Source organism: Rhodamnia argentea, chromosome 10 (assembly GCF_020921035.1).
Source record: "Rhodamnia argentea isolate NSW1041297 chromosome 10, ASM2092103v1, whole genome shotgun sequence".
Lineage (NCBI taxonomy): Eukaryota > Viridiplantae > Streptophyta > Magnoliopsida > Myrtales > Myrtaceae > Rhodamnia > Rhodamnia argentea.
Window position 1 is genome coordinate 14,554,599 of NC_063159.1, and position 23,769 is coordinate 14,578,367.

At 42.4% G+C, this 23,769-nt stretch overlaps 3 protein-coding genes across 6 annotated transcripts in view; 2 read left to right on the forward strand and 1 right to left on the reverse strand.

The window, feature by feature from the left end:
- Nucleotides 1–22,371, forward strand: part of LOC115730007 — a 37,310-nt gene extending 14,939 nt beyond the window's left edge. The window contains exon 2 of the mRNA XM_030660650.2: nucleotides 21,424–22,371. Within this exon, the coding sequence (XP_030516510.2) occupies nucleotides 21,424–22,371 (948 nt within the window). The remainder of the gene's footprint in view (nucleotides 1–21,423) is intronic.
- LOC115729020 (zeatin O-glucosyltransferase-like) lies at nucleotides 1,736–15,106 on the forward strand. 3 transcript variants are annotated; one of them, XM_048286058.1, is made up of 2 exons: nucleotides 1,736–2,391; nucleotides 14,262–15,106. In XM_048286058.1, the coding sequence occupies exons 1-2, from the start codon at nucleotides 1,770–1,772 to the stop codon at nucleotides 15,089–15,091; spliced, it is 1,452 nt and encodes a 483-aa protein (XP_048142015.1). In that variant the 5' UTR covers nucleotides 1,736–1,769; the 3' UTR covers nucleotides 15,092–15,106. The 3 variants fall into 3 exon arrangements, with proteins under 3 accessions (XP_048142015.1, XP_048142016.1, XP_030515305.2); XM_048286059.1 differs by having other exon boundaries at nucleotides 1,736–2,373; nucleotides 14,244–15,106; XM_030659445.2 differs by lacking the exon at nucleotides 14,262–15,106 and adding an exon at nucleotides 3,256–3,269 and having other exon boundaries at nucleotides 1,736–3,192.
- Nucleotides 17,801–23,413, reverse strand: LOC115729049 (tRNA-splicing endonuclease subunit Sen54-like). 2 transcript variants are annotated; one of them, XM_030659495.2, is made up of 5 exons: nucleotides 23,291–23,413; nucleotides 19,542–19,684; nucleotides 19,321–19,452; nucleotides 18,666–19,061; nucleotides 17,801–18,208 (listed from the first exon to the last, which is right to left on the reverse strand). In XM_030659495.2, exons 2-5 carry the CDS (start codon nucleotides 19,664–19,666, stop codon nucleotides 18,070–18,072), a joined length of 792 nt encoding a protein of 263 aa, XP_030515355.2. In that variant the 5' UTR covers nucleotides 19,667–19,684; nucleotides 23,291–23,413; the 3' UTR covers nucleotides 17,801–18,069. The 2 variants fall into 2 exon arrangements, with proteins under 2 accessions (XP_030515355.2, XP_048142021.1); XM_048286064.1 differs by lacking the exon at nucleotides 23,291–23,413 and having other exon boundaries at nucleotides 19,542–19,862.
- Between the last annotated feature and the right edge of the window lie 356 nt (nucleotides 23,414–23,769).

Sequence of the window (23,769 nt, forward strand, 5' to 3'; positions counted from 1 at the left end):
GTCCAACATAATTCACGTACTTTTTCTTGATACATGTTTGTGTACAAAAAGGAAAAAACCCACATCTATCTATCTGTCGATCTCATCTTTTCTTTTCAAAAATGCCCCTAGAGCCATAAAATGGGCTCTTAGATCTCACTGACCCTTTTCCAAATAACCCACGCATTGAAAGGGGGAAATTTCTCAAAAAAGTTCCTGAACCTAATTTTTGCCAATTTAATCTTAAATTTTTCAATTTTGTCAATTGAGTTGTAAACATTTTCACACTTTACCAATGGAGTCCATTTGATCAATTTTGGCCGGAAAATTACCGACGTGGACGCTTGCACTCTCTCGTGGCATGAGCGAGTTGATGTGAATAATTTTTAATAATATTTCTATTTTTATCATTTTATTTTTTTATTTTTATTTTTTCTTCCTTTTGTCGGTGGCTGGCCACCAGCCACAGGCAATGCCTGGCCGGGCTAGGGCGAGGGTTAGCCTTGTTAAGACTAGATTTGTCGAACTGACAAATTTAGAATTGAATTTGAAAAAAGGCAATAAATTTTGGACGTTTTGGAAAATTCCCACCATCGAAAGTAACCACCGATTCACTCATCTCAGTAACTAACCATTCTCTTTCGATACATGAGCACTAACTTGAGAGACTCAATAGAATTCTGTGGACTGGTAATCAAGTTCTTTAGTTTGTCCCGTCAGGAAAAAGCTCATAGGTCCGTCGCTATTTCCAGTTTACAAGAAAGGATAAAAGACAAGCACACGCATCATTGGATTGAATCGGAATTAGACAATCGCCGACGGCATCGAAAGGGCACGTAGTGGTATGACACGAGCGTAGACGACAAAGAGCCCTTCGATGTTCCATCGTGTTGATCGCCGTTTGCCTAGACCCTACGGGATACATACAAACGACAGCCACAGACTTTAGGGGTTACAATAGATTTCTGTTGGCATCTTTCACACGACTCTCTCCAACTTTAAGAGGCGCACAAAAGCTCAAGTTGAAAGCGGAAACTTTCCTAACGCAGGAGGGAATGGAGAATCCTTGGGACAAATTCATTGGACCCCCAGGACGATTGACAATGTTGGTGGCCACAGAAAGTGACCAAGCACCAAAGAACAAGGGCACTTGTCCTTTTGTTATTGTTGTTGTTGGAGCAATAATAGTAGTACACCTACTTAGATCCAACTCATCTCTATGACTCTCTCTTATTGTCTCTCGCCCTCACCGATCTCGCACCCGCTCGTTTTGTACTCTCACCTCAATTTGAGTATGAGTTTTTCTAGATTTAATTAAATATGGATGTGTTTTATGAATATGGATTGAGTCGGGTATATATTGGATATGGGTCTAGCTGTGTATAGGTAACTAGATTTGCATCACAATATATGAATCATAAATAGGTTAAATGTGTTTATTTGGGTCGAATTATTTATGACCCGACATGTGTCAATTTTTTTAGGTTATTACCGCACGAATTAGACAAACAGGGAAAAAGTAAAACCTACATTGCATTTCATCGATAAAGACATGGATGTGATTTATTTTGTCTTAATACAAAATTTTCTCCATAAATAACACGTCTCTATAAGCAATTTTACAAGAGATATCAAGGGGAAAAAGCTCATAGGAAAGGTCAGAACGATCCCGTCTTGCCATTCCATTCCTTAAATTTTGCCTCTCGGGCTACACCATTGTCAAAAAATTAGACACCATAAAGGAAATGTTTGACCAAACCCATGTCCAAAAACTACCAAATGGCCTAAAAATGAAAGACGTCTCAGGATCAGTGGTCGTGATTATGGTGCCTCTCCCGGCGCAAGGCCACCTCAACCAGCTCCTCGAGCTCGCCCACCTCGTCGCCTCCTATGGCATCCCTGTCCACTACGTCGGCTCCGCCTCCCACAACCGCCAGGCCAAGGTACGCTTCCATGTCCTGGCCTCGTCCCTGACCAGCAACATCTGTTTTCATGACTTCCCGACCCCGCCCTTCCTGTCTCCTACCCCGAACCCTAATTCCCCCAATAAGTTCCCGTCCCACCTCCAGCCGGCGTTCGACGCCACCGCGTCGCTCCGTGGCCCCGTCGCCTCTCTCGTCCGCTCCCTCTCCTTGGAGTCGAGGCGCGTCATCGTGGTGCACGACTCAATGATGGCGTCTGTGGTCCAGGACACTGCCTCAGTCCCCAAAACCGAGAACTACGTCTTCCACTCGGTTTCCGCATTCGCGCTCTATTGGTACACGTTGGAGGCCACAGGGAGGACGCTCCCGCAGAAGGAACATGTCGACATCACGGAGCTCTTCTTGTCCAAGGGCTCCCCGTCCCTCCTGGACGTCTTCACAGACGAGTTCTTGAAGTTCATGGCGTCACAGCATGAGTTCTTGAAGTTCAGCTCGGGGAGCATCTACAACACATGCAGGGTCGTTGAAGGCCGTTATGTAGACTTATTTGCCAGCGTAACGGCCAATGGCACCATGACCAAGCACTGGGCGATCGGGCCGTTCAACCCGCTCAAATTACCCGAAAAGGAGTCGAGAAGATCGGCTCACGTCTGCATGGAGTGGCTCGACAAGCAAGCGCCAAGCTCAGTGATATACGTGTCCTTTGGCACCACAACGGCTCTGAGCGACCAGCAGATCCGCGAGATCGCGATCGGGTTGGAACGTAGTGGACAGAAGTTCATCTGGGTATTGAGGGAAGCTGATAAGGCGGACATTTTCAGCGGAGGAGGAGAGGCGAGGAAAATCGAACTGCCCCAAGGGTTCGAAGAGACGGTGGAGACTCGAGATTTAGGGGTGGTGGTGAGGGACTGGGCACCGCAGCTGGAGATCTTAGGGCACCCTGCGACGGGTGGGTTCTTGAGCCACTGCGGGTGGAACTCCTGCATGGAGAGCATCAGCATGGGAGTGCCAATCCTCGCATGGCCGATGCATTCGGATCAGCCAAGAAATGCCGTCTTGATCGCGCAAGTCCTCAAGATTGGACTTATCGTCAAGGACTGCATGAGCCAAAACAAGGTCGTGAAGTCACCCGCGATCCAAGGCGCCATGAAGGCGCTCATGGCGTCGGAGCAAGGGAACGAGACTAGGAAGAGGGCGGTCAAGTTAGGGGCCGCCGTCCGGGGATCAATGGACGAGGGCGGAGTTTCTCGGGCCGAGTTGGACTCTTTCATCGCTCATATCTCTAGATAAGTTGTCTCCCTTTTCCTTATTCTGTTTTTAACGAGTCGGTCTGCGAATGATTCAATGCAAAAAGCAGTCATTATATATGTTGTAATATAACGCGTGCGGAAGCTAACCCGGATCTTGCAAATAAATCAATGCGAAAAGCCGCGAGAAATAACGAGGAACGATAAATGACACCGGGAATTACGTGGTTCGGTCCGAATATCGGTACCTACATCCACGGGAGAGCCAGCAAGAATAATCCACTATAATCGGAGAATCGGAATTACAATCGCTCAATACGCTCGTGTTTCCCGCACCTAGATTATACCCAAACCCAAAGTGTTTACAAATAAACAACTTACTTGGATATAACAAAATAAAGCTCACGAAGCACAAACCGTCCGCGTGTTCAAGCCCAGCAACGGTGCGCACGGCCAAGAAACGAACGTCTCTTGCTTTCTTTCTGCGCGGCTTTTCTCTACTTGGTCTTCTTCTTGTGCGGCTCACTTTTTTTTTCTTTGGGTGCTCATTATTATATATGAGAAAACCCCTTCCTTCCTTCTCTTCCTCCTCATCTTACGAAGGCTTCGCTAGGGATAGATTAAAGAAAGAAAACCCTCTTTCTTTACTCCATGGGCTCCACAACAAAATATATTATTTAAGCCCCTCTCTTGATCTACCATTACTCTCTTGATCTATCATTATCAGAGAGAAGTGTCGACCAAAATCTTGAGAATGATAAACGTGGTCCCATATTTTGTCTTGTGGTGCCAATAACAATTTTAAACTCGAGACATATTTAACAATTCTCACTTGGCTCGATGTTTAGCAGTTAATAATGCTCATCATCCATGCTGTCTCCCCGCCCCCCGGCTCACTCTCTCGGACGCCATAGTGCTCGAGCTTGGCTTGCCAGGGCTTGTCATCTTCCGGGGTCTTGAATTTTTTCCAACAATCTTACCCTTCGCTAAGACATCTCGGATGAGTGGTCCGATATTGTATGTTTCGCTCGTGATAAACCGATTATATGCGTAATCGCACCTTGGTTATCTATATCAACACTTTTTTTCTAACCCAAGTCCATGCAACCTTGCAACCATATTGCCTCTTTCACAAGGTGGTGCCATGTACTCGCCTCTTGACCAGGCCACGTGATCCTGTTGCGCCTTCCATCGCACCCGCAGCGTAACACGACCCGGCTAAGACCCCACTCATCCAGTCCCTGTGATCGATCCACAAAACCGTGGTCTCACTACCATTCTGTCCTCCGTATACTATACCACGTCATGTCCCCTTCAATATTCGGATCCATTTCCCTTCCCATGGTTTTACCGGACGTTTCTATAACACTACCACCGGCTTGTGAAATATCGGGCCTAGTGCATACCTGTACATATACTACCCGGCACTAGAATAGGAAACGAGAATATGTTCCTCTTCCTCCTTTTGCTAACTTCAAGTTTAAGTGTTTGCTAATGGCGTCTCTTTGCTATTAAAACGTGAACAATTTTTCAATATATTTCTTTTGAGACAAACGTAATAATCTTCTGTAAATCTCCTACCCAATATTTTCTTAACCTAATCTTTCTCTCAAACTCGGCACTACTGCCTCTTACATCAATATCCTATTTTTTGTATCACATATCATCACATTATATATCAAGACCCGTCCTCCATCTCCTAAATAAACATCTATCCATCACTCTTTGAATAGTCTTGACTGCCATAGCATCAAACCGCTTGTACCATTGTCTGGATTGTTTCATATAAGATTTCTTTAATAAGCAAACATGATCTTCCTTCGAATAGCAATCCCTTGCTTGTAACCCCTCCACTCACGTGAAGAAACGCTTTCCATCAAGTGCTCCAACTCAGATCCTTGCGAACTAGGCAAGTAAAACACTAAGTATGCCTTACCACGGGAAAAACACCTTTGTATGCCTTCCCTTGGTATCCCCTTGCAGTCTCGCTTTATCTCGTCCCTGGAATGCCTTCTTTTTGTAGACCCATTTACTTCGATAATCTTCGGCTCTTGGGTACTTTAACTAACTCCTGTATTTCATGGTGATTCCATTCTTCGCTCTAGCCCTAGCCTTCGACTAACTAGCCATCGCGTGGTAACGGCTCATCTTCTCCACCTCATCACCTTCAAGCATAGCAAATTTTAAGCATACGTGGTGGTTTAATTTGCCTTCTTTTCGGTTACTATCTTCTGTTGTTCACTATCACCGCTTGGATTGGGCTTTTCACATTGTTACCTCTAGGTCTCGTCTCCACCGATCTCACCTCCTCTACACCATGATTGTCTTTCTGTTTGTCCGAACTCCTCTCGATTGCAATCTCGTCAGATCACATCTTGATTAGAAAATCGGTGATCGGGATCGGTGCCGTAGCTTTCCCCCTGTGCATAACCAATATGCACTTCTTACCTGTCAGCTACCATCCTGCTGCTCACATCATATTCTATCGTAATATTTCCCGACCATACTTTTTCTTCCACTGTAGCTGTGGATCATTATGGGTAACATGCCATGTTCCCGCCCAAATTCCTTGCTTTATGCAGCATGCTGGCCGCTGTAGTTTTCTTCTTCTCCGCTTTGTGGTGTTTTTTGCGTGTCTATCCTTCTCTTACTCGTAAATCTTTACCACGACTCCATGCCGTTATCGTTCTGGACTTGATCTGTTTATTTGTCGTTCAATCAATGCCTTAAATTTCTTGAACATCAACACATTTTGTGCTTAGTATACCCATACTTTCTGGAATAATCGTCGATAAATGTGATTACGCACCTCTTTCAAGAAGGGCGGCCGCGTCCAATGATATTTCTACTTGCTTGGTGATGAATACCGTAGCAAACTTATCCTGCTTCCCAAGATACGGTGCTCACTAGTCTACTACTTGTTTTTCCTTTACAACCCTCTATCCTCTCGTCTCCCGCCCACTCTCCCTGCGCTATGCCATAACAGTTAAATCATCGACTCACGATGCGCGCCCCTCTCCTGTAGATGATGAGAGAACTTACTTTCTTCCCTTTCATTGTTGCTCAGAGATCTTACTCCACCTTGGTTCTTCACCCGTATATGTGTCCCGGAGAAATAGGTTCTTCTTGAGCTCACATGCCTCGTCGTCTGTGCGCACTACGCCTTGCATCGATCCACTGTCCCTATCCCCCCTTGGTGCGTTTTCCCAAACTCTACCCCATTCTCGTAGTAGTACGGTTCTTTGGGGTCATATGATAAGAACACCCCGAATCTAGCACCCATTCTCTCCGATGAACCTCCACACAAAAAGCCTCGCTCCTAGTGTCTCTTACGTTGCACCGGTTGTGGCTTTCTTATCACCTCTGTTTCTCAACTTAGGACAATCTCTCCTATGTGCCTCTTCTGACACTCAGCATTTCCGCGTCCCTTGGACTTTCGTGCGTGACTTGATTGCTTTCTCTTGTGACCCTCGTTGTTGCTCTCTACCCCGAATCACTAGTCCTCGCGCTCATCTCGCTGGCTCTCTGCAACTTTCTCGCCACTCTTTAGAAAATAGCGGACTTTACCTCTTCCGGGTAATCGTGTACGCCGCGTGAGTAAAGTGCTCCCATGACTCGTAAGCTACAACATCATGCCCCGCTCTTCATCTTGTTTGCTTTCAATCCATCTGAGTTTATTAAATTCATCTGATGGGTTCGATAGACACCTTTATCTCGAACATCTCTTCAATATATAGCGATTGTTCAACCCTTCCATGGCGCCCGTTTTGCCCCATGCTATCCTTCTCCTCACCACCTCTATTAACACTTCATCCGATAAATTCGATTAAACTTCTAGCTTTCCTCATTACCACATCCTTTTTCTGTCATCGTTTGGAACTCCTTGCCTCCAATGCTTCGCTAAACCTTGAGTTGTCATATCGCTCCATCTTGGACTCATAACCAGTTGTTCCTCCGTTAACTTCTCATTTCAGCTTTCCACTAATTGCATCACGGATATCGGAGACAAGCAAGCCCCAATCACATCTGAATATCCGAACCTGTGCTCATACCATTGTTGTAATATAACGCGTGGGAAGCTACCATCTTGCAATAATCATGCGCCACGAATAACGGCTAATGACCATTACGTTTGTCCGATATGTACCTCATCCACGGGAAGCCAGATAATCCACTATAATCGATCGGAATTCATCGCTCATACGCTCGTGTTTCCGACCTGATTATACCCACCCAGTGTTTACAATAAACAACTTACTTGGATATAACAAAATAAGCTCACGCAACTCGTGTTCGCCGCCGCGGCCGAAACACGTCTCTTGCTTTCTTTCTGGCTTTTCTCTACTTGGTCTTTTTTGTGCGTACTTTTTTTTCTTTTGGGTGTTTATTATATATGGAAACCCCTTCCTTCCTTCTCTTCCTCCTCTCTTCAAGCTTTGGTAGATTAAAGAAGAAAACCCTCTTTATCCATGGGCTCCACAACAAATATTTATTTAAGCCTCTCTTGATCTACCATTCTTTTGTCTATCATTCTCTCTCTATCATTACTTTCAAATCTTGATTTTTTTTTTTTTAACTCCTATTTAAATATAGAAATCATATGAGAGCATGAATTTTCAGAAAAATTTAACGTGGAGTTATATTTTTAGTATATGATTGACTTGATATAGTGAAACGGAAAACCATCGCTCCAAATTAAGTATTCGAAGAGTTGCAGAGAACTTAGGTCGTGATTTGAACTGGGCTCTAGGAACGCGCAGTGGCTGTCAAGGACATAAGCATGTGCGCGGCTTTAATATCCAGTTGTCGTCGAGGACATACGTAAACACGTTCAAAGGCGCATCCAAAATCATTGAGCTGGCAATCAACTGACCTTCGGACAAATGATATCCGAGGGCAAAAAGAAAAAAAAATACATTTTTGATGGTACTGTCAAAAACTCTACAATCTCCAACGTAAATTCATATAATTACCGGAGATTGTGTGACCAAAAAACTAACAGTACTGTGAGATTGTCAAGCTAGCAATTCTGTAAAATTAATAATGCATTTTTCATGTGTTAATTATATGGTAAACATTCATCTCTATGCGACATATCTTTGGTTCTAACGACATTTATTACTCAATAAATTGTCCTATCATCGTATGCTGGTCATTGTACTGTCAATTGATAATGACGGTAAACAACCCAGACAAGGATCTCTTTTCTACAGGTTCAATCCAAGGACGAATGTGAGTCACGCTGCGTGGGGGCACAAAACTCGCCCTAGTGTCCTATGATGAATCTTTTTGGCCAAACGATATTAAATGGAAAATCTCAACGGACAGAATTAGCAAGGTTTTTCATTTCGTCTAGCTTGCAATCTTTAGACATATCTAATAGCATGGACTCCCCAAAAATTTTTTCCCTGATCGGGGGCATCTAGCTAAGCCTGACGTGACATGCTGCGATGATTTATAATAACATCCAATTGAAAAAGTTAAGCCATTATGTAGAAGGAGATTACATGTATGTAAGGCACGTTACACCCATGTATTTAAGTGATGGCGGATTACAATTGACACCCTCCTCTCATGTATAAGCCGACTCCTAAGTTAGACGTGTATGACTCAGCTCGGTCATTTGTCAAATGGACACAACTCCTGTTTGGCATGAGTTAGTAGTACTCAAGACGAGAATGCTAGAATTTGAACTCTCAACTTATACTTTGACACCATGTCAGAATATCCAATCCAAAAATTTAAAAAGACATGCATCTTAACGTATAGTATTAACTACAATTAACAATGATAATGTCATGTTCTTGATAACCATGCATAGGAATTTCTATTGTCTACATAAGTTGTCTAATTAAGTTGTAACACTTTTTCCCCCAAAGGCTGCTCTCGAGTCATGATGTATATACTATGTCTTTTGTGTGTGTGTGCATACAGAAATGGATCATGTTCACAGTAAACGAAACATCAACAATCTAATGGTACTCTATTTTGTGATCGAACTAAGAGGAACAAGAGAGAGCTCATAAAGGAAATCTCACCAAAATCCTATCACCGATAGCCGGGCCTTGGCAACGTGGGATAATGTCGATGTCGGTCCTTTCGCTTTCCCTTTTGTTCAAACGTTTCCTTCAATTTCCAATCACATTTACCTCTATCCCTTTCGGATGAAACTTCTTCCGAAAAAATCTATAATTGGTACGGTTCGATACATTCATGCATGTGGAGTATTAACACACAAATCAAAGGTTGTTGGGAGTACTTCCTCGGAGAATAAAAATGCGACTCCATTTAACATAGTCGACGTCAACGCTTGTTCGTTTTGCCGTTAGTTGGAGGTTGGAAGTAGTCCCCTGTAGTTCTGCAGAAGAACCTGAACATCCCCTTTCCAGATCCTCCGCCATTAGGAGCGTCGTCAGTGCTTCGACGCTCCAACGATGCAATGGTGATCCTTGTCAGGTAGCATCAGCTTGAACCGTATCTTATGCAACTTTCTGTTCTGAAAACCCTAGGGGGCCATCACGTTATGTGGACCAAGTATGTCCCCCAGGCACCACCTTCCTTGCACGACTGGAAGACCGGGAGATCGAAGAGACTAGGTCGATTTGATCCTTTCTTTCTGGGTTCTGGACACTTGCTCGCCTTATCCATCCGATCCTGTCTCATCCTTGTGCCGACGTAGGGATTAGCCGCGCTCTAATCGGACACTACTTATATGAGTCCATCTGTTTCGTGAAAAATAAATAATTTAAAAAATATTTTCTAAAAACGATCGCTCGTATTTATTGAAATAATTATTTAATGACAAAAAGTTTCCATGTTCGATTATAATTCATATGTAAATATTTTATGGATGATGAAAAATATTTTTTCATTTATTTATTTTTGTAAGAGATAAAAGTAATCGTTTTTAAAAAAAGTATTTTTCAAATTATTTATTTTTCGTGAAATAAATCGGAGCTTTCTGGTGGGACTTTGGGTCGCATGTGATGTTCAACCTTATCGTTTGGTCTTTTGGATTCGAAAAGCTTGTAATTTGTCTTGACACATGTTTGTGTACCAAAGAGAAATTCCACAACTGTCTGTCTACATGCGTATCTATGTTATTTGAAGGAAACGAATCCCGAATACAACGCAGCGGATTACACGAAAAATATGCCCAAAAATCATACTCACTGATTGGAGAAGTACATCACTAACGAGCGTGCCTCGATTTTCACGGATTAAATTTTCCTGACGCAGTCTTGAAAGAGAGAGAAATCTCGTTGTTGATTTTACGTTCAGGAGAAATACAGAAGGACGCCATCAGTCTCTGTTCTTTTCTCTCTATTTAGTGAACATCAGTTTCTTCCTCTAAAGAACAGACGTGAGAAACGTTTTTTTTTTAACGTTCTCATCCAAGGGGCAGTTACTATCCAAGGCTATGGGCTTGGGCCGGGTTAGCCCACTCATAGGTGGCCCACTGCCCATCCATAAAATCTAACATTATTATTAAATGAAAAGTTGGGGTTTTCGATCTCATTTTTGCAGTTCAAAAAACGCACCTAAAACCAAAAATAAAAATAAAAATGGCTCTTCGATCTCATTGACCTTCCCAAAAGGTAACCACTCATCCACTTTCGGAAATCACCCACTCTCTTTTGATACCTAAGCACTAGTTTGGGACATCGGTTAACTTCTCGTATAGAAATGAAGCCACTAATATAATAATCTAACAAGACTGTTAGTTATTTCTTATCAAACGATCTCCCAATTAGTGTGTACTTTATGCAAAACACGCTATAATGATATGTAAATCTAGGATTTGAGATTGTACCATCCCTAAAAGTATTGTCAAAGAAATATTTTCCAGTGTAAAATGATCTTATGGCATATCCTAAGTCAGTATAAATTTTGTGGACTGATGACAAATTCTTCAATTGTCCCGTTAGGAAAGAATTCATACGTCCGTGCCCCATCACGGAGAACCTCAAAAGTATAAAACGAAGATAAACGACAAACACATATCAATTTGACCGAGCGTTGAAATCGCAATCAAGACAATTGCCGACGAGCGGCATCAAGGGCTCTAGTGCGATTAACAATGTTGGTGGCCACAGAAAGTGACCCAGCACCAAAGAACAAGAGACTTGTCCTTATGTCGTTGCGGTAGTAGTGCAGCACGACGACGACGCCCTCTTTCATCTCCACTTGTGAGAACTCGGGTTAATCTCTCGATCCATCGTTCCATTTGCTTAATTATGTGCGGGTTTGCGGATAAAGACCATCACGCGAAACAAAACGTCGTAGAAATCTAAAAATGGTTGATGATATTCATAGTAGTCTCTCTCCATTTGATGTTGCATATCTTTGAGATTCGATATGAATGTGACGACCGACTCCATGTGCCCGATGTGTATGTGTGAATCGCATTTTATCTCTGCAAAAGGGGCCCTCTTTTTAGCTTGAATGGATAAGTCAAGATTCTTGAGGAGATATTATATGCCGAAAGGAGAGAAACAAACATCAATGCTTGAGATCGTTTGGGATCGATAGTCATCAATATAAATTACTTATAAACTTGTCCGGCTTTTTAAGGATGGGAAGATTGGATTGTATGCTGGTGCCTAAGCAAGTTTATGAGGGGTTAGGAAAGATAAAAGAGAGCATTTACTAAACGCAAGCGTTCGCCGACATAAGGCTTCATCGCCTAGTCAAGATGGTCCGGTGCTCCCACGAGCTCGATTTGTGATTCGAGTCATGTTGTAAGCAAATCTCGAACGGACTTATGTAGAGAGGGTTGTGAACCGCCGTCATCGTAGACGATTCCAAGGCCCCTCCCACAAGTTTTCTGAAATTATTTTGCCGGAAAGTGTCGAGAAAATACCTTTCAAAGGATAGATCCACGAACCAAACGACAAAGGATATGGGGGGTCCTCTGCTGATTCTCGGACAGGAAACGCCAATAGACGAGGCGGCCGTCCTCGTAAGAGGGTATTGGAATGTAAAGATAATGTGAAAATAAAATCAAACAATTGATGTTCATTGATTGATTGTTGGCTCTTCAGCAAACTACGAGTCAAGCATTTATACTACTACCGGTAGTTAACAGGGCTTTTTTCCAAACCAAGATAAAAAATAATAATAATAATTACCAATCAGTGTAAAAATTTTTTTATAAATCAAGAAAAAATTTCTGCTCGATAGTTTGATTGCCAAGCGGATGTGTGCATATTTTTTTAAAAATTTTTATGCTTGCTCGGCATTCATATTGCCGAGCAAGACTCAACCTTTTTTTTATTTTATTGTTTTTTTTTAATCAATTTTTAATTTATTTTTTTATTTTTTTAATATTTTTTTATTATTATTTGTTTCTGGAATGGACAAATATTAATGAAATTTATATAATACATGGTTTGGTTACGCGAGCGATGACGTCAAACCCGGTCGGTCCGCAGGTGGGCTATTTGTTGTTGTTTGCTGCTGTTTGTTTTCCGGCGTCGATATTATTCGTTTGCTCTTGTTGCCCGGGGTGGTGCTGTTCTGCTCCGCGGACTTGATTGTTCACTTGCTCATCCCCAATTTTCAATTCAGGCGACCTCTCCATCAAGACCTTCGATTCAATTGGAAGGAGAGATGAAATCCATTTGCAACTCATCCTCAGTCGACATGGTGTGGTTCCTTCGCAACTCATTTTGCAAATAATTCCAATTTATGGAAGATGTGTACCTGTGAGTCCGCTCCATTAAGCATTAGGCATGGTAAGGAAACCACAACACGCAACGTAAACATGAGCGTTAATTCATAAACATGATGCATACGCTCTATTTTAATAGTCCTTTCCTCACCCTATAATGAGACCGGGATGGCTTTGTTTACTCCTACACGCTGAACTGCAGCGGTGAGTGTCGCATCGGGCCGCGGGCGGCACTAAGCGAGTGAGCGGCCTTCGGGGGCGACGTGAGATGAAGCATGAACAATCGGCCTGGGCGCACGCCCGGCCCCGCGCGCGGCCTAAATTGGCAGCGGGTCGACCCTGTTTGGTAATATTTGTTTCCTTGTTGGATTTTTTTATTTGGTTTGGCCTAGTTAACACGGTTTCAGAGAAAGCAAATAACATCTTACGTGACTGAAAATTAGCAACATGCATTTACAAACGATTACCGAAAGACCCAGACCATTGCGGTATCCCCGCATCGACGTTTACTTCCGCAGCTTGCAATTCCTCTTCTTGAAGGTTGCAACCCTTCGATCCCCGATAGTTACACTATGATATGTAGGTGTATAAAGTACACTAACGTGAACTAAATTTCGTACGTTCTTATTAGTGTTATTATTTTTTTCCGACACCATGTTAAGTAAACTGTTGTCCCCATCGAAATTAAAATTTTAGGACATGGGTGCTTATCAAACATAATGATAATGCTAACCCCTCACTCAAACACACCCTAAACCAAAATTTTGCCTCTCAGGGCACACCAGCATTTGATTCATCTCTGATCTCTCTCTTCAAGCCAAATTTGAAAAAAAAAAATGCACCCCCACCATGACCAACCAGACCCAGGATCAGTGGTGGTGATCATGGTGCCTCTTCCGGCGCAAGGCCACCTCAACCAGCTCCTCGAGCTTGCCCACCTCGTCGCCTCCTACAGCGTCCCCGTCCACTACGTCGGCTCCGCCTCCCACAACCACCAGGCCAAGCTCCGCTCCCACCTCCCCTCCTCGTCCACGCCCGGCAACATCCGCTTCCACGACTTCCCAACCCCGCCCTTCCTCTCCCCTGCCCCCAGCCTTAATACCCCTTACAAGTTCCCCTCCCACCTCCAGCCTGCTTTCGACGTCACTTCCTCGCTCCGCAGCCCCGTCGCCTCCCTCGTCTGCTCCCTGTCCTCGGGGTCGAGGCGGGTCGTTGTGGTCCACGACTCGATGATGGCATCCGTGGTCCAGGACGCTGCCTCAATCCCCAACGCCGAGATTTACGTCTTCAACCCGGTTTCCGCGTTCACGCTCTGTTGGTACATGTGGGAGAGCACAGGGATGGCGCCCCCACCGGAGGTGGCGGTGGACATCACGGAGCTCATCTCCAAGGGCTTCCCGTCCCTCTTGGATTCCTCCACCGACGAGTTCTTGAAGTTCCTCGCGTCGCAGAACGATTTCAAGAAGTTCAGCTCAGGGAGCATCTACAACACGTGCAGGGTAGTCGAAGGCCGTTACGTAGACTTATTTGCCAGCGCAACCACGGGCGACGCTGCGACCAAGCAGTGGGCAATCGGGCCGTTCAACCCGGTCAAATTACACGAAAAGAGGTCGAGAAGATCGGCTCATGGGTGCATGGAGTGGCTCGACAAGCAAGCACCGAGCTCGGTGATATATGTGTCCTTTGGCACCACGACGGCGCTAAGCGACGAGCAGATCCGCGAGATCGCGATGGGGTTGGAACGTAGTGGGCAGAAGTTCATCTGGGTATTGAGGGAAGCTGACAAGGCCGACATTTTCAGCGGAGGAGGAGAGGCGAGGAAAATCGAACTGCCCCAAGGGTTCGAAGAGACGGTACAGGCCCGAGATTCCGGCGTGGTGGTGAGGGACTGGGCACCGCAGCTGGAGATCTTGGGGCACCCAGCGACGGGCGGGTTCTTGAGCCACTGCGGGTGGAACTCTTGCATGGAGAGCATCAGCATGGGAGTGCCGATCCTTGCATGGCCTATGCATTCGGATCAGCCCAGGAATGCTGTCTTGATCACACGAGTCCTCAAGATTGGACTTATTGTCAAGCATTGGATGAGCCAAGACGACGTCGTGAAGTCCTCCACTATTGAAGGGGCCGTGAAGGCGCTCATGGCATCGGAGGAAGGGGAGGAGACGAGGAAGAGGGCGGCTGAATTAGGGGCAGCTGTCCAGGGGTCAATGGACGAGGGCGGAGTTTCTCGGGCCGAGCTGGACTCTTTCATCACTCACATCTCCAGATAGATTTTCTCCATTATCCTTTTTTTCTCTCGCATTAATTATTAATCATAATTATGCCTGAATGATTTGACGCATAAAAATCATTCGTAATACGGAAGTTATCTAAGTGCTTGTGTTTTTAGCAACTTTTAATGTGGATATATTCTACATTCACAATATGTAATTGACTTGATCTAATAGAGAACGAGTTCCGATAACCGTCTCTTCATAACTATCCGTAGAGTTACAAAGAACTTAGCTCGTGATTTGTCCTGGGCTCTTGGATCATACAGTTGTAGTCAAGGACGTAGTTAAATCAAGAGGGAGACATCCTAGGAATAAAGAATTGTTCTTTGAAATTTAATACCAGATCAATCTAAATTATTGTGCTTCATGCACCGGGAATGAGTCTTATATATACGGAGGAAAGATAGAAAACTGAACTGCCGGCCATTGAATACCATAAGATTTTAACTTATGATTAATTAGATCGACGAGTGTTAACTTACTGATGACCCGCCTTTTTCTGTTAGTTTTTCAAAGAAATTTTGGTAATGTGATGGCAAGAACTGTGATTGACCAAAAGATGTTAAAAGGTGGGAGCAAGTGGTCCCACTTGTGAACAGAATGTTGATCCGACATGGTCGGTTTATTAAAGGATTTTCACATATAATGATGAATAGAATGTTCAATGACGAGACTATTTCTTAGTTTAAGATAAGTTTAGCTTGAATATGGAATTGGAAAGTTGGTAGGAAAGATGAATTGAATAAAAGTAATTTTTCCAAGGCCCTGGAAAATTAAAGCCCTTGTTCAGATAAGATCCGGGGCAAGTGTTCGGATTTATTATGACATACCTATAAAGCATGTAACAAGCCTTTTTTTTTTTTGAAACAAGCACACTTGAAGAGTGCAGTACAACAAAGAGTTGTGGCAAATTCTTCAAAAAAAAAATTCTGTCTTCCAGCATCATGTCCACAGTTAGCGCATTTATCTATTCTAAAAGATATGAATAAAGATATGAATAGTGCTGTTGTGTATAACTAAATTAAGTTTAATTACAACATACACCATCGGCGCAAAAAAAAAAAAATTCCACAAGTGACCTAATCAACCCTTGATTTGATAGTTAGTAAGAGAGTTGATAGTTAAAACCACCCGTGTAAAATTCTTTATTGCATGTTGGTGGTGTACGCTTTATGAAATTTTCATAAATATTTGTGTCAAGATTTCTAATTTAGAAACTAGAAGTCCCATGTTCGTATTTCATCAATTGCGCACAAACTATTCGGACGAGAGTACTTACAAACTGCCAAGACCCAAGTGGTTGGAGACTTATTTATTTATTTATTTATTTATTTATTTATTTATTTATTATTATTATTATTATTATTATTATTATTATTATTATTATTTCTTTTTAGTGTAAAGACATGGAATTAAAAATGACAAACGAGCTGGTCTTGGCTCGATTACCAAGTTGGTAAGTATTGATTTAAAATCATTTCAATCCACGCAATTTGGTCCCTAAAGAGGTCAAATCAGATCATTCGCATACCATTCATTCTCAGAAAAGGATTGCAGGAACTAAACAAAGTATTGGTTTAAGATCCTTTGACCCTGTTTAGGGACCAAGTTGCATAGATTGAAAACCAATATTTACCAACAGGAGGCAAATGCATATGCTATTGGCCCCAAATACAGCAGCCCAACAGTTCAAAACAACAAAACTATGAAAACCCAATTCTCACTGAGTTGATTATTACATTAATGGCCCTTTGCTTCGCTTTACAACGACTCAACCCTGAATCTTGCATCACTAAACACACAGCCGAACACACAAGACAACATGATCATCATGAAGTCTTCTGTAGCTTTCCATCCAAAGATGATAGCAGCACACCAAGCTTGTATAACAAGATAGGAAAGATTTCCCTATGGCCACTGATTTTATCCAACTAAATTCAGCACACCAAGCATCAGGATACCTGATCAACAGTGAAAAGTAAAGGCCGCTAGAACTAGGAACCCCACAAGCTCATCAGAGATAGTGTTGGGGAATAATATAGACAAGAGGTAGCAATCTATATAATCTCAAAGAGCGTCAGATCCAACTGAAGGCCAATGCCAGTCCTAGCCATTTATAACTTTTGAGACCTTACGTAGTAGGACCAAACTTGAATTACACAATCCCTTCCAGGAAACTTGCCCAATAAAGGACCACGAAGGTGCAATGAGTCAATCCATAGCCTAAATTTGGATCATTTCAGACACGATTTATCTCAAGGTTCTTAGAAACAATTTTGTTTTTTCACTTGAAAGAAGCCATTCAAGATATGAGTACAACCGGAGATCTAGAAATAATATAGATTCATCTTTTATTCTTTCTGCACATTAAAGTAGATCCAGGTAGGTCTATGGCCAACAATAGTTTTCAGCGAAAAATAGACAAGAAAGAAAAGGACATTCCTTTATAAAGCTATCAAAGAGAGTTCTGCGAAATTCCCCATCGCCATGTAACCGAGAAAATCAACAGCCAAATAAATTTTACCAACTGGCCTTTTTGGTATTTGTTACCTTCATAAAGGTACAAAACAGATATATAATGCAATAACAACTAAGCAAGGCTTGATTGACTGAAAGTAAAGGGAGAGGAAAGATATTAGCCTGGTCATTCAAAGTTCAAACAGTTTGAGCAAATTCTTGGGGGAAAGTGGAAACATAAACAGGATCAGGAAGCAAACTAAATAATCAATCATTTGGGGATTCTTGACAAGATGCCGTCCTGCTGCCAGAATAATAAAAATTTGTTCCATCAAATTGCGCGCTGGCTTCTGGAAGAATAATGCTATTAAGTATGAGTAGAAGAACAATCATAGAATGTACTCTAGGCTCCAGGGAAAAGAAACAATCATTCACCTCCATTTAAAGTCCTTCATTCTGAAAGAGCGTCAAGAAACTCCAATGAAATAAATCTATGGAGCTGCACGCACACAGACATATCAGGGCAGGACAGGAAGCTCCACTTTGCTGAAGGAATAGAAACTGACACGCCCGTGCTCCACAAGGCAAAATTTCAGTGGAATGTCTCCACATTGTCTTTCAAGAATTTCAATTTCGATTTTAGATGGTGGTTGGCCTCTGCAAGTAACCAATTTCCAAAAATTGAAATAGAAGCATTGACGATACCCAAAAAGTTATTCAGAAAATGAAATGATTAACACAGTTCTTACACACACGTCCGCATCATGATTGAACTGAACTGAATTTCATATTCTTTTCTCAGGATAAGCCGATTCAATCACTTTGATGCACCAACTAAAAACAAATTATCGCGATATAATATGTTTCTCTGCAAAATTTCGGACCTAGGAATGTTCTCAACTTACGTTAACACAAACATCGGCTACAAAACCCAGGAACGAGGAACTCGGGTCTTGGGATAGCATATTGAATTTCAATAGTTTGCATTGGCAATCAATGCAATGAGAAATTTCGATTATCTGCTTATATTTCAGAGAGAATACTCAACACACGTAGCTTTATGCAGGGCCTTCCAAAGAAAAACATGAGTTATAGAAATCTAATGAATTATTACCTGATCAAGCAAAGCACATAGCTTGGTTCACCAGGAGAAGATTTTCTGAACTTTCCATTTGGGAAATAAACATCAAATACCAGCTTCAGTTCATTCAAGTCCATCTTCACAAATCTTTCAGTTATAGAATTGCAGTCTCGAGCTGAGTGCACTTCTAGGCTTTCTGAAGTACCTTCGGAAGAAACTGTGCCAGTGTTTCTCTTGACACTCTTCAAAGACCAAGGAATGTCATGCCGACCAACAATGTAACCAAGGGACTTCAGGTGTCTATAGACCTCATAAAGCTCCCAACAGCATCCATCCTTCTCCTCTGTTAGTTGCTGATACATAGTTTCCAAGGAGACGGATTGATCATTCTCACTCAAAAGAAGCAAAGCCCCTATTTCCATGAAGAACCTACAAAAAGGAAAAAGGAGAGATAAACAATCAACAAACAATTTTACATCTAGTTAACTGGACAAATCTGCTTCTTAACTATGTAAATGTGTTTAATCAATAGATGTCTATGAATCTATGAATTAAAATTTCTTGTTTAAAAGCCCACTTAGTTGACAAGAGAACAAATTTTAGTCTCACCAATGTGGAATAGAGAAGTTGAAAATCAAGGCACCAGCAAAGCAATGGATAGACTGGCAACGAATAATGCATCACCTACAAAGTCTCTTCAATTGAGCAGTAAAGCTTCCCGCTACGGACAATGCCAGTTGTTGTCCATAACTGACCCTTCCTTTCCACCACCTCAGACATTCCAACCGAGCTACTCCACCGAGCTACAGAAGTTACTTTCCTGTAAAACATGCCTTCATAGATTGTAATATCAATTTCAAAAGCATCCTCAATAGTGTCATGGAAAAGCTATTTCTCGTAGTAACTGACCTGAATTGCAACTTGGACGAAGAGTTGGACGTGTAGTTATATTCCTCTTCATCCTGCAAGTCTTGTTCTAACAAATCAGGGTCACTTGATAGGCGGTCCCAATCTTCAGAGTCCATTTTGGACATTATTCGTCAAGGAATCTGCAGAAGAAAACAGTTCAACTCTCATCAATTTTGTGCCATGCTGTTACATTATGCGAAGCATTTTATAGGCAAAAAGAATGAAAATAAAGTAATGAAACACCAATCGGACATACTTCTTGAGAAGGAAACAAAAGGAAAGCAAACAAACATTAAGGACTGACATTCAGGAAACATAAAAGGAGACACAGTGGCTTTTAGAATGAAAAAAACTCTCTGGTACACGCCTATGTAGCACGGACTCAGGAGTTTGGGCGTTTTTTGCTTGTCGGACACGTGTCCGTGTGTGTCAGACACATGTCCGTGTGTCGTGTCATGTCACGTGTCGAGCCGATGCAACATACACGCACATTTATCAGTGACATTCCTAAAGCTTCTACTAAAGTACAGAAAATCATCATGGAGAAAATTACACCAGTTTTGGAGCTCAAATAAAAAGTTCATACCAGTTCTATCATTTTAAAACTTTTCCTTCCAGTTGAGATTAACCATCAAAGTTAAAAATTTAGAATGGCTCGGGAATTTGAAAACAATGCTTAAGACATCAGAAAACCTGCGAGCATCCCCCTCTTTCGACAAATTTATGTCACAAACAGGGAGTATAAATATTTGATTGCGCAACATCTGTTGTATTGTTACGACTGAGGGAATGTCCTTAAGAAGTACTCTCTTGCTTCTGCACATATTTATTTACACCCTACAATCTATGCATTGATGCGGCACCTCTTTTAGGCAAAGCATGAGGAAATATCTTAAGACAATTATTTCTGCCTTTGTAGTTTTTAGTTTCTTTTTTGCTTCTTTTAACAGATGTGAATATGTAATATATTCATTGTGTGTTCCTGATAGAGCTACCAGCAGCTTCGAACTCTTTTCTAGTTCATCTAGTGACTGATGATGACTCTGCTTTTCGCAGAAGCATGAACTTTCTCTGCAAACAGATGATGAAAGTTCCAGTACAGATACAGTTGATGATTCAACTGTTCATTACAATTCTTTACGAGAAACAATGGAAGGAACCTCATCCCAAACCTTTAATTTCAGAGGTTTGATACAGTTCCACGACTGTTTGCAATGTTGCAGCCCTAAAATCCTCAAAAAAGTCTGAGAATAAGTACAATTACTTCTTTCTTCAGAAGATAAAAGTGCATTTAGATTACTTAACTAAAAAGTGTACTCTTAAGTTCTCTACTCAGGTTTGACATTCTACCTCAGCTCAAATGTGCAAATCATGGCACTGTTGCATTTTTTAATCATCGTTTTAGTCTGATCCTACTACCTCAGCTCAAATGTGCAAATCATGGCACTGTTGCATTTTTTAATCATCTTTTTAGTTTGATTCTACTGCTACAGGAACTGTTCACCTATCTGACTTAGGCCTCTGCTTTTCTCCTCTTGCTATCCATAGCCCTCAAGTGCCACCATCAAAAGCTCCAGCTTGTCTGCTCTAAGAGATGAAACTTCTCACAATGGGAATAAGGTTAATCTGTGTGAGCCTAAACTGGAAGTTAGTGATGATGTTTAACATGGAAATGGTATTGCTATAGATAGGAGCAGAATCTTAAATCAGCCTTTGAAGCTGCACGAGAGCACTGCGAAATCTGATGAGGTAAGAAGTTCATTTTCTCATTTGCTCCATCATTTTCATTGGGTTTGGGAAGTTGAAGGGCAGAACTCTCGGAAAAGCACTTAAACGCAAAATCAACTCCATCAATGACATAATTATTCATATCAATGGCCAGCCTCAAGATGCAACCACTGAGTATACTGTTCCAGATCCTTCTATTCATGATGGTGGTTGCAATCAGAGAACGAAGACATCTCACACTGGAACAGGCACACTTCCAGAAAACAACAGAAATCCTGATGAAGAGCCAAGATATAGCAACCAAATGCTGAAAATTGCCTTGAAAGATGTAAAGGAAGAACCTTTTAACAAGAAGCAGGCCTTGCCGAGCTCATCTCTGATTGTTAGTTGGGAAACCAGAAATTCTGACACTAGTAGTTCTGCCTTGACCTCAATGGTACAGCTAGAGAACCGGAAAAGTGAACCAGTGATGAAGACAGATCCAGGGGAAGAAGACCAAATTTCCACTGCAGTCAAACTACAGGATGATGCTTCCGTTGCTAATAGATCCAACTCGATCCAGTCAAAGAGGCCACAGAAGCAGGAGGGTAAGAGGGAAACAGAGAAATATTTTTCAAGTTCTAAAAGATTGCAGCAAGTGGAAATTGCACCAAGTGCATCCCTTTCAAACACCCTAGGGGGAGGAATATTCGGAATTGTTTATGAGTGCCCCAATGTAAATGAGCCTTTCACTGGAAAGATTTTGAAGGAGTTTGTTCTTGCGATCCACTCTGAAGCCAGACATCCTGCTCTTGCCCCTGAAGTTACTGCAGGTTTGGTTTCTCAGAAACAAAGGAAAAGACAGAAGACATCAATCGCGGTAACTTCCGTGTGGGTTACCCACATGGGCGACTTTGAAGCAGAAGTATCTGGTTCTGGATGTAAGGCTGAACCACTGATGATCAAACCTGAGATATCAGATGATTTACACAACGACCTAGGCATATTGCTGCGCCCTGCTGAAGTCAGTTTGAAGAGTTTGAAGGTAAATGATCTGAGCGCCATTGCTTTTTTCCGAATCCATGAGCTTTCTACACACAAAAAAATATACCTCCTCATGTAACTCACAAGCTCCCACTCTCTACAAGCTGAAACCTATTGTGTGCTGTCTAGGGTCCAACCTCGGACACTGCCCATTAACGTCAGTTCCACATGTTAACAACAAATTCCAACTTAAAAATCTAAAAGCAACAGTGTGCTCTTTGAGTCTTTCAATAGTGTACAGAGGCTGGCCAGTTGAGCAGTGTTTCATAAGTGAAGATGATCACCTTGTCATTTTTCACAGTTTTATACCCACTTCTCTCTTCATTAAGAAAAATTAATGGAAACAATTTGATTTTGCTGCAATACGGGAAAGCAGCTTGGCTGCTCCCAGTATATGGCAGCTGTCACTGATCATTTTTACGCCAATTAGGTAGGCTTTTAAATCCACATCAGGCTTTGAGGAGTCCTATACATTTCCAAAATTTCAAACAACACAAAATTGCTCAACTCCACTCTCAGAAAAATGAGCGAAAATTGTGCACTGAATCAGATAGCTGCATATTGATTTCATAACAACTCAACCATCATCATCAAGCAAAGATTAACCTAAAACCAATTCCTTGAAACCAAATGACAAGGCAACAGCGTAGAAAAACAACTACTGGACCATAATTTCATCATACATGTCCAAAATCAAAATTACAATCTTGGGTGGCTATAGCTAGAGGTGGCCGGTTCCTTGGAACCGCCGGTTCCGGTTCCTAGGCCCAATGGTTATTTTTCCCCTGGCTTCCTCCCTTTTTTTTTTTTTTTTAAAACCGGGTCGAAACCATGGGCCCAGTCAACGGGCCAGTTCCGGGACAGTTCTGGGCCCACGATTCATTTTGGCCATCTCTAGCTATAGCTACAAATTATCAAACAGTTGGCAGGCACCAGTAGAGGACAAGAGGAAAGTTGTTTCGACAAGGAAACAAATGAAAGCGCAACAGTGCTTACCAGATTCGTCTGCCCTACAAGATTAATCGTCGCTGCAGGACTCGAGCAAGCATCAGCAAATCGTGACAACCCTCTAATTCTCTCTTCTCTTGAACATTGGCTTAGATTCAAATTGAATTTCGCGAATTTGGGATCCTCCTCGCGAAGCGGAGGTTGATGGCTTGATCTCTATTGGAATATAGGATTGTCAGAGCCAAACCGAAAATTGCACTTCGCTTTGGTTCAGTTTTCGGTTCGGATAATAAAAAATAACCATTCTCTTCTTTTCCGTTCGAGTTAGTTTAGTTCGATTCAGTTAACTCAACCAAACTGAAAAATTAAACGGAACGGAAAACTTACCTGAGCTCTCGGTGCCCACTCCACAATATCGCGCTTCTCCTCCGCCAAGGGCGACGAGCTCCGACCCCGAGCTGTGCGGCGCCTTCTACCCCGCGACGGTGCTCCGATCGCCGGCCAGGGTCAAGAAGCTGATCTTGGTCGA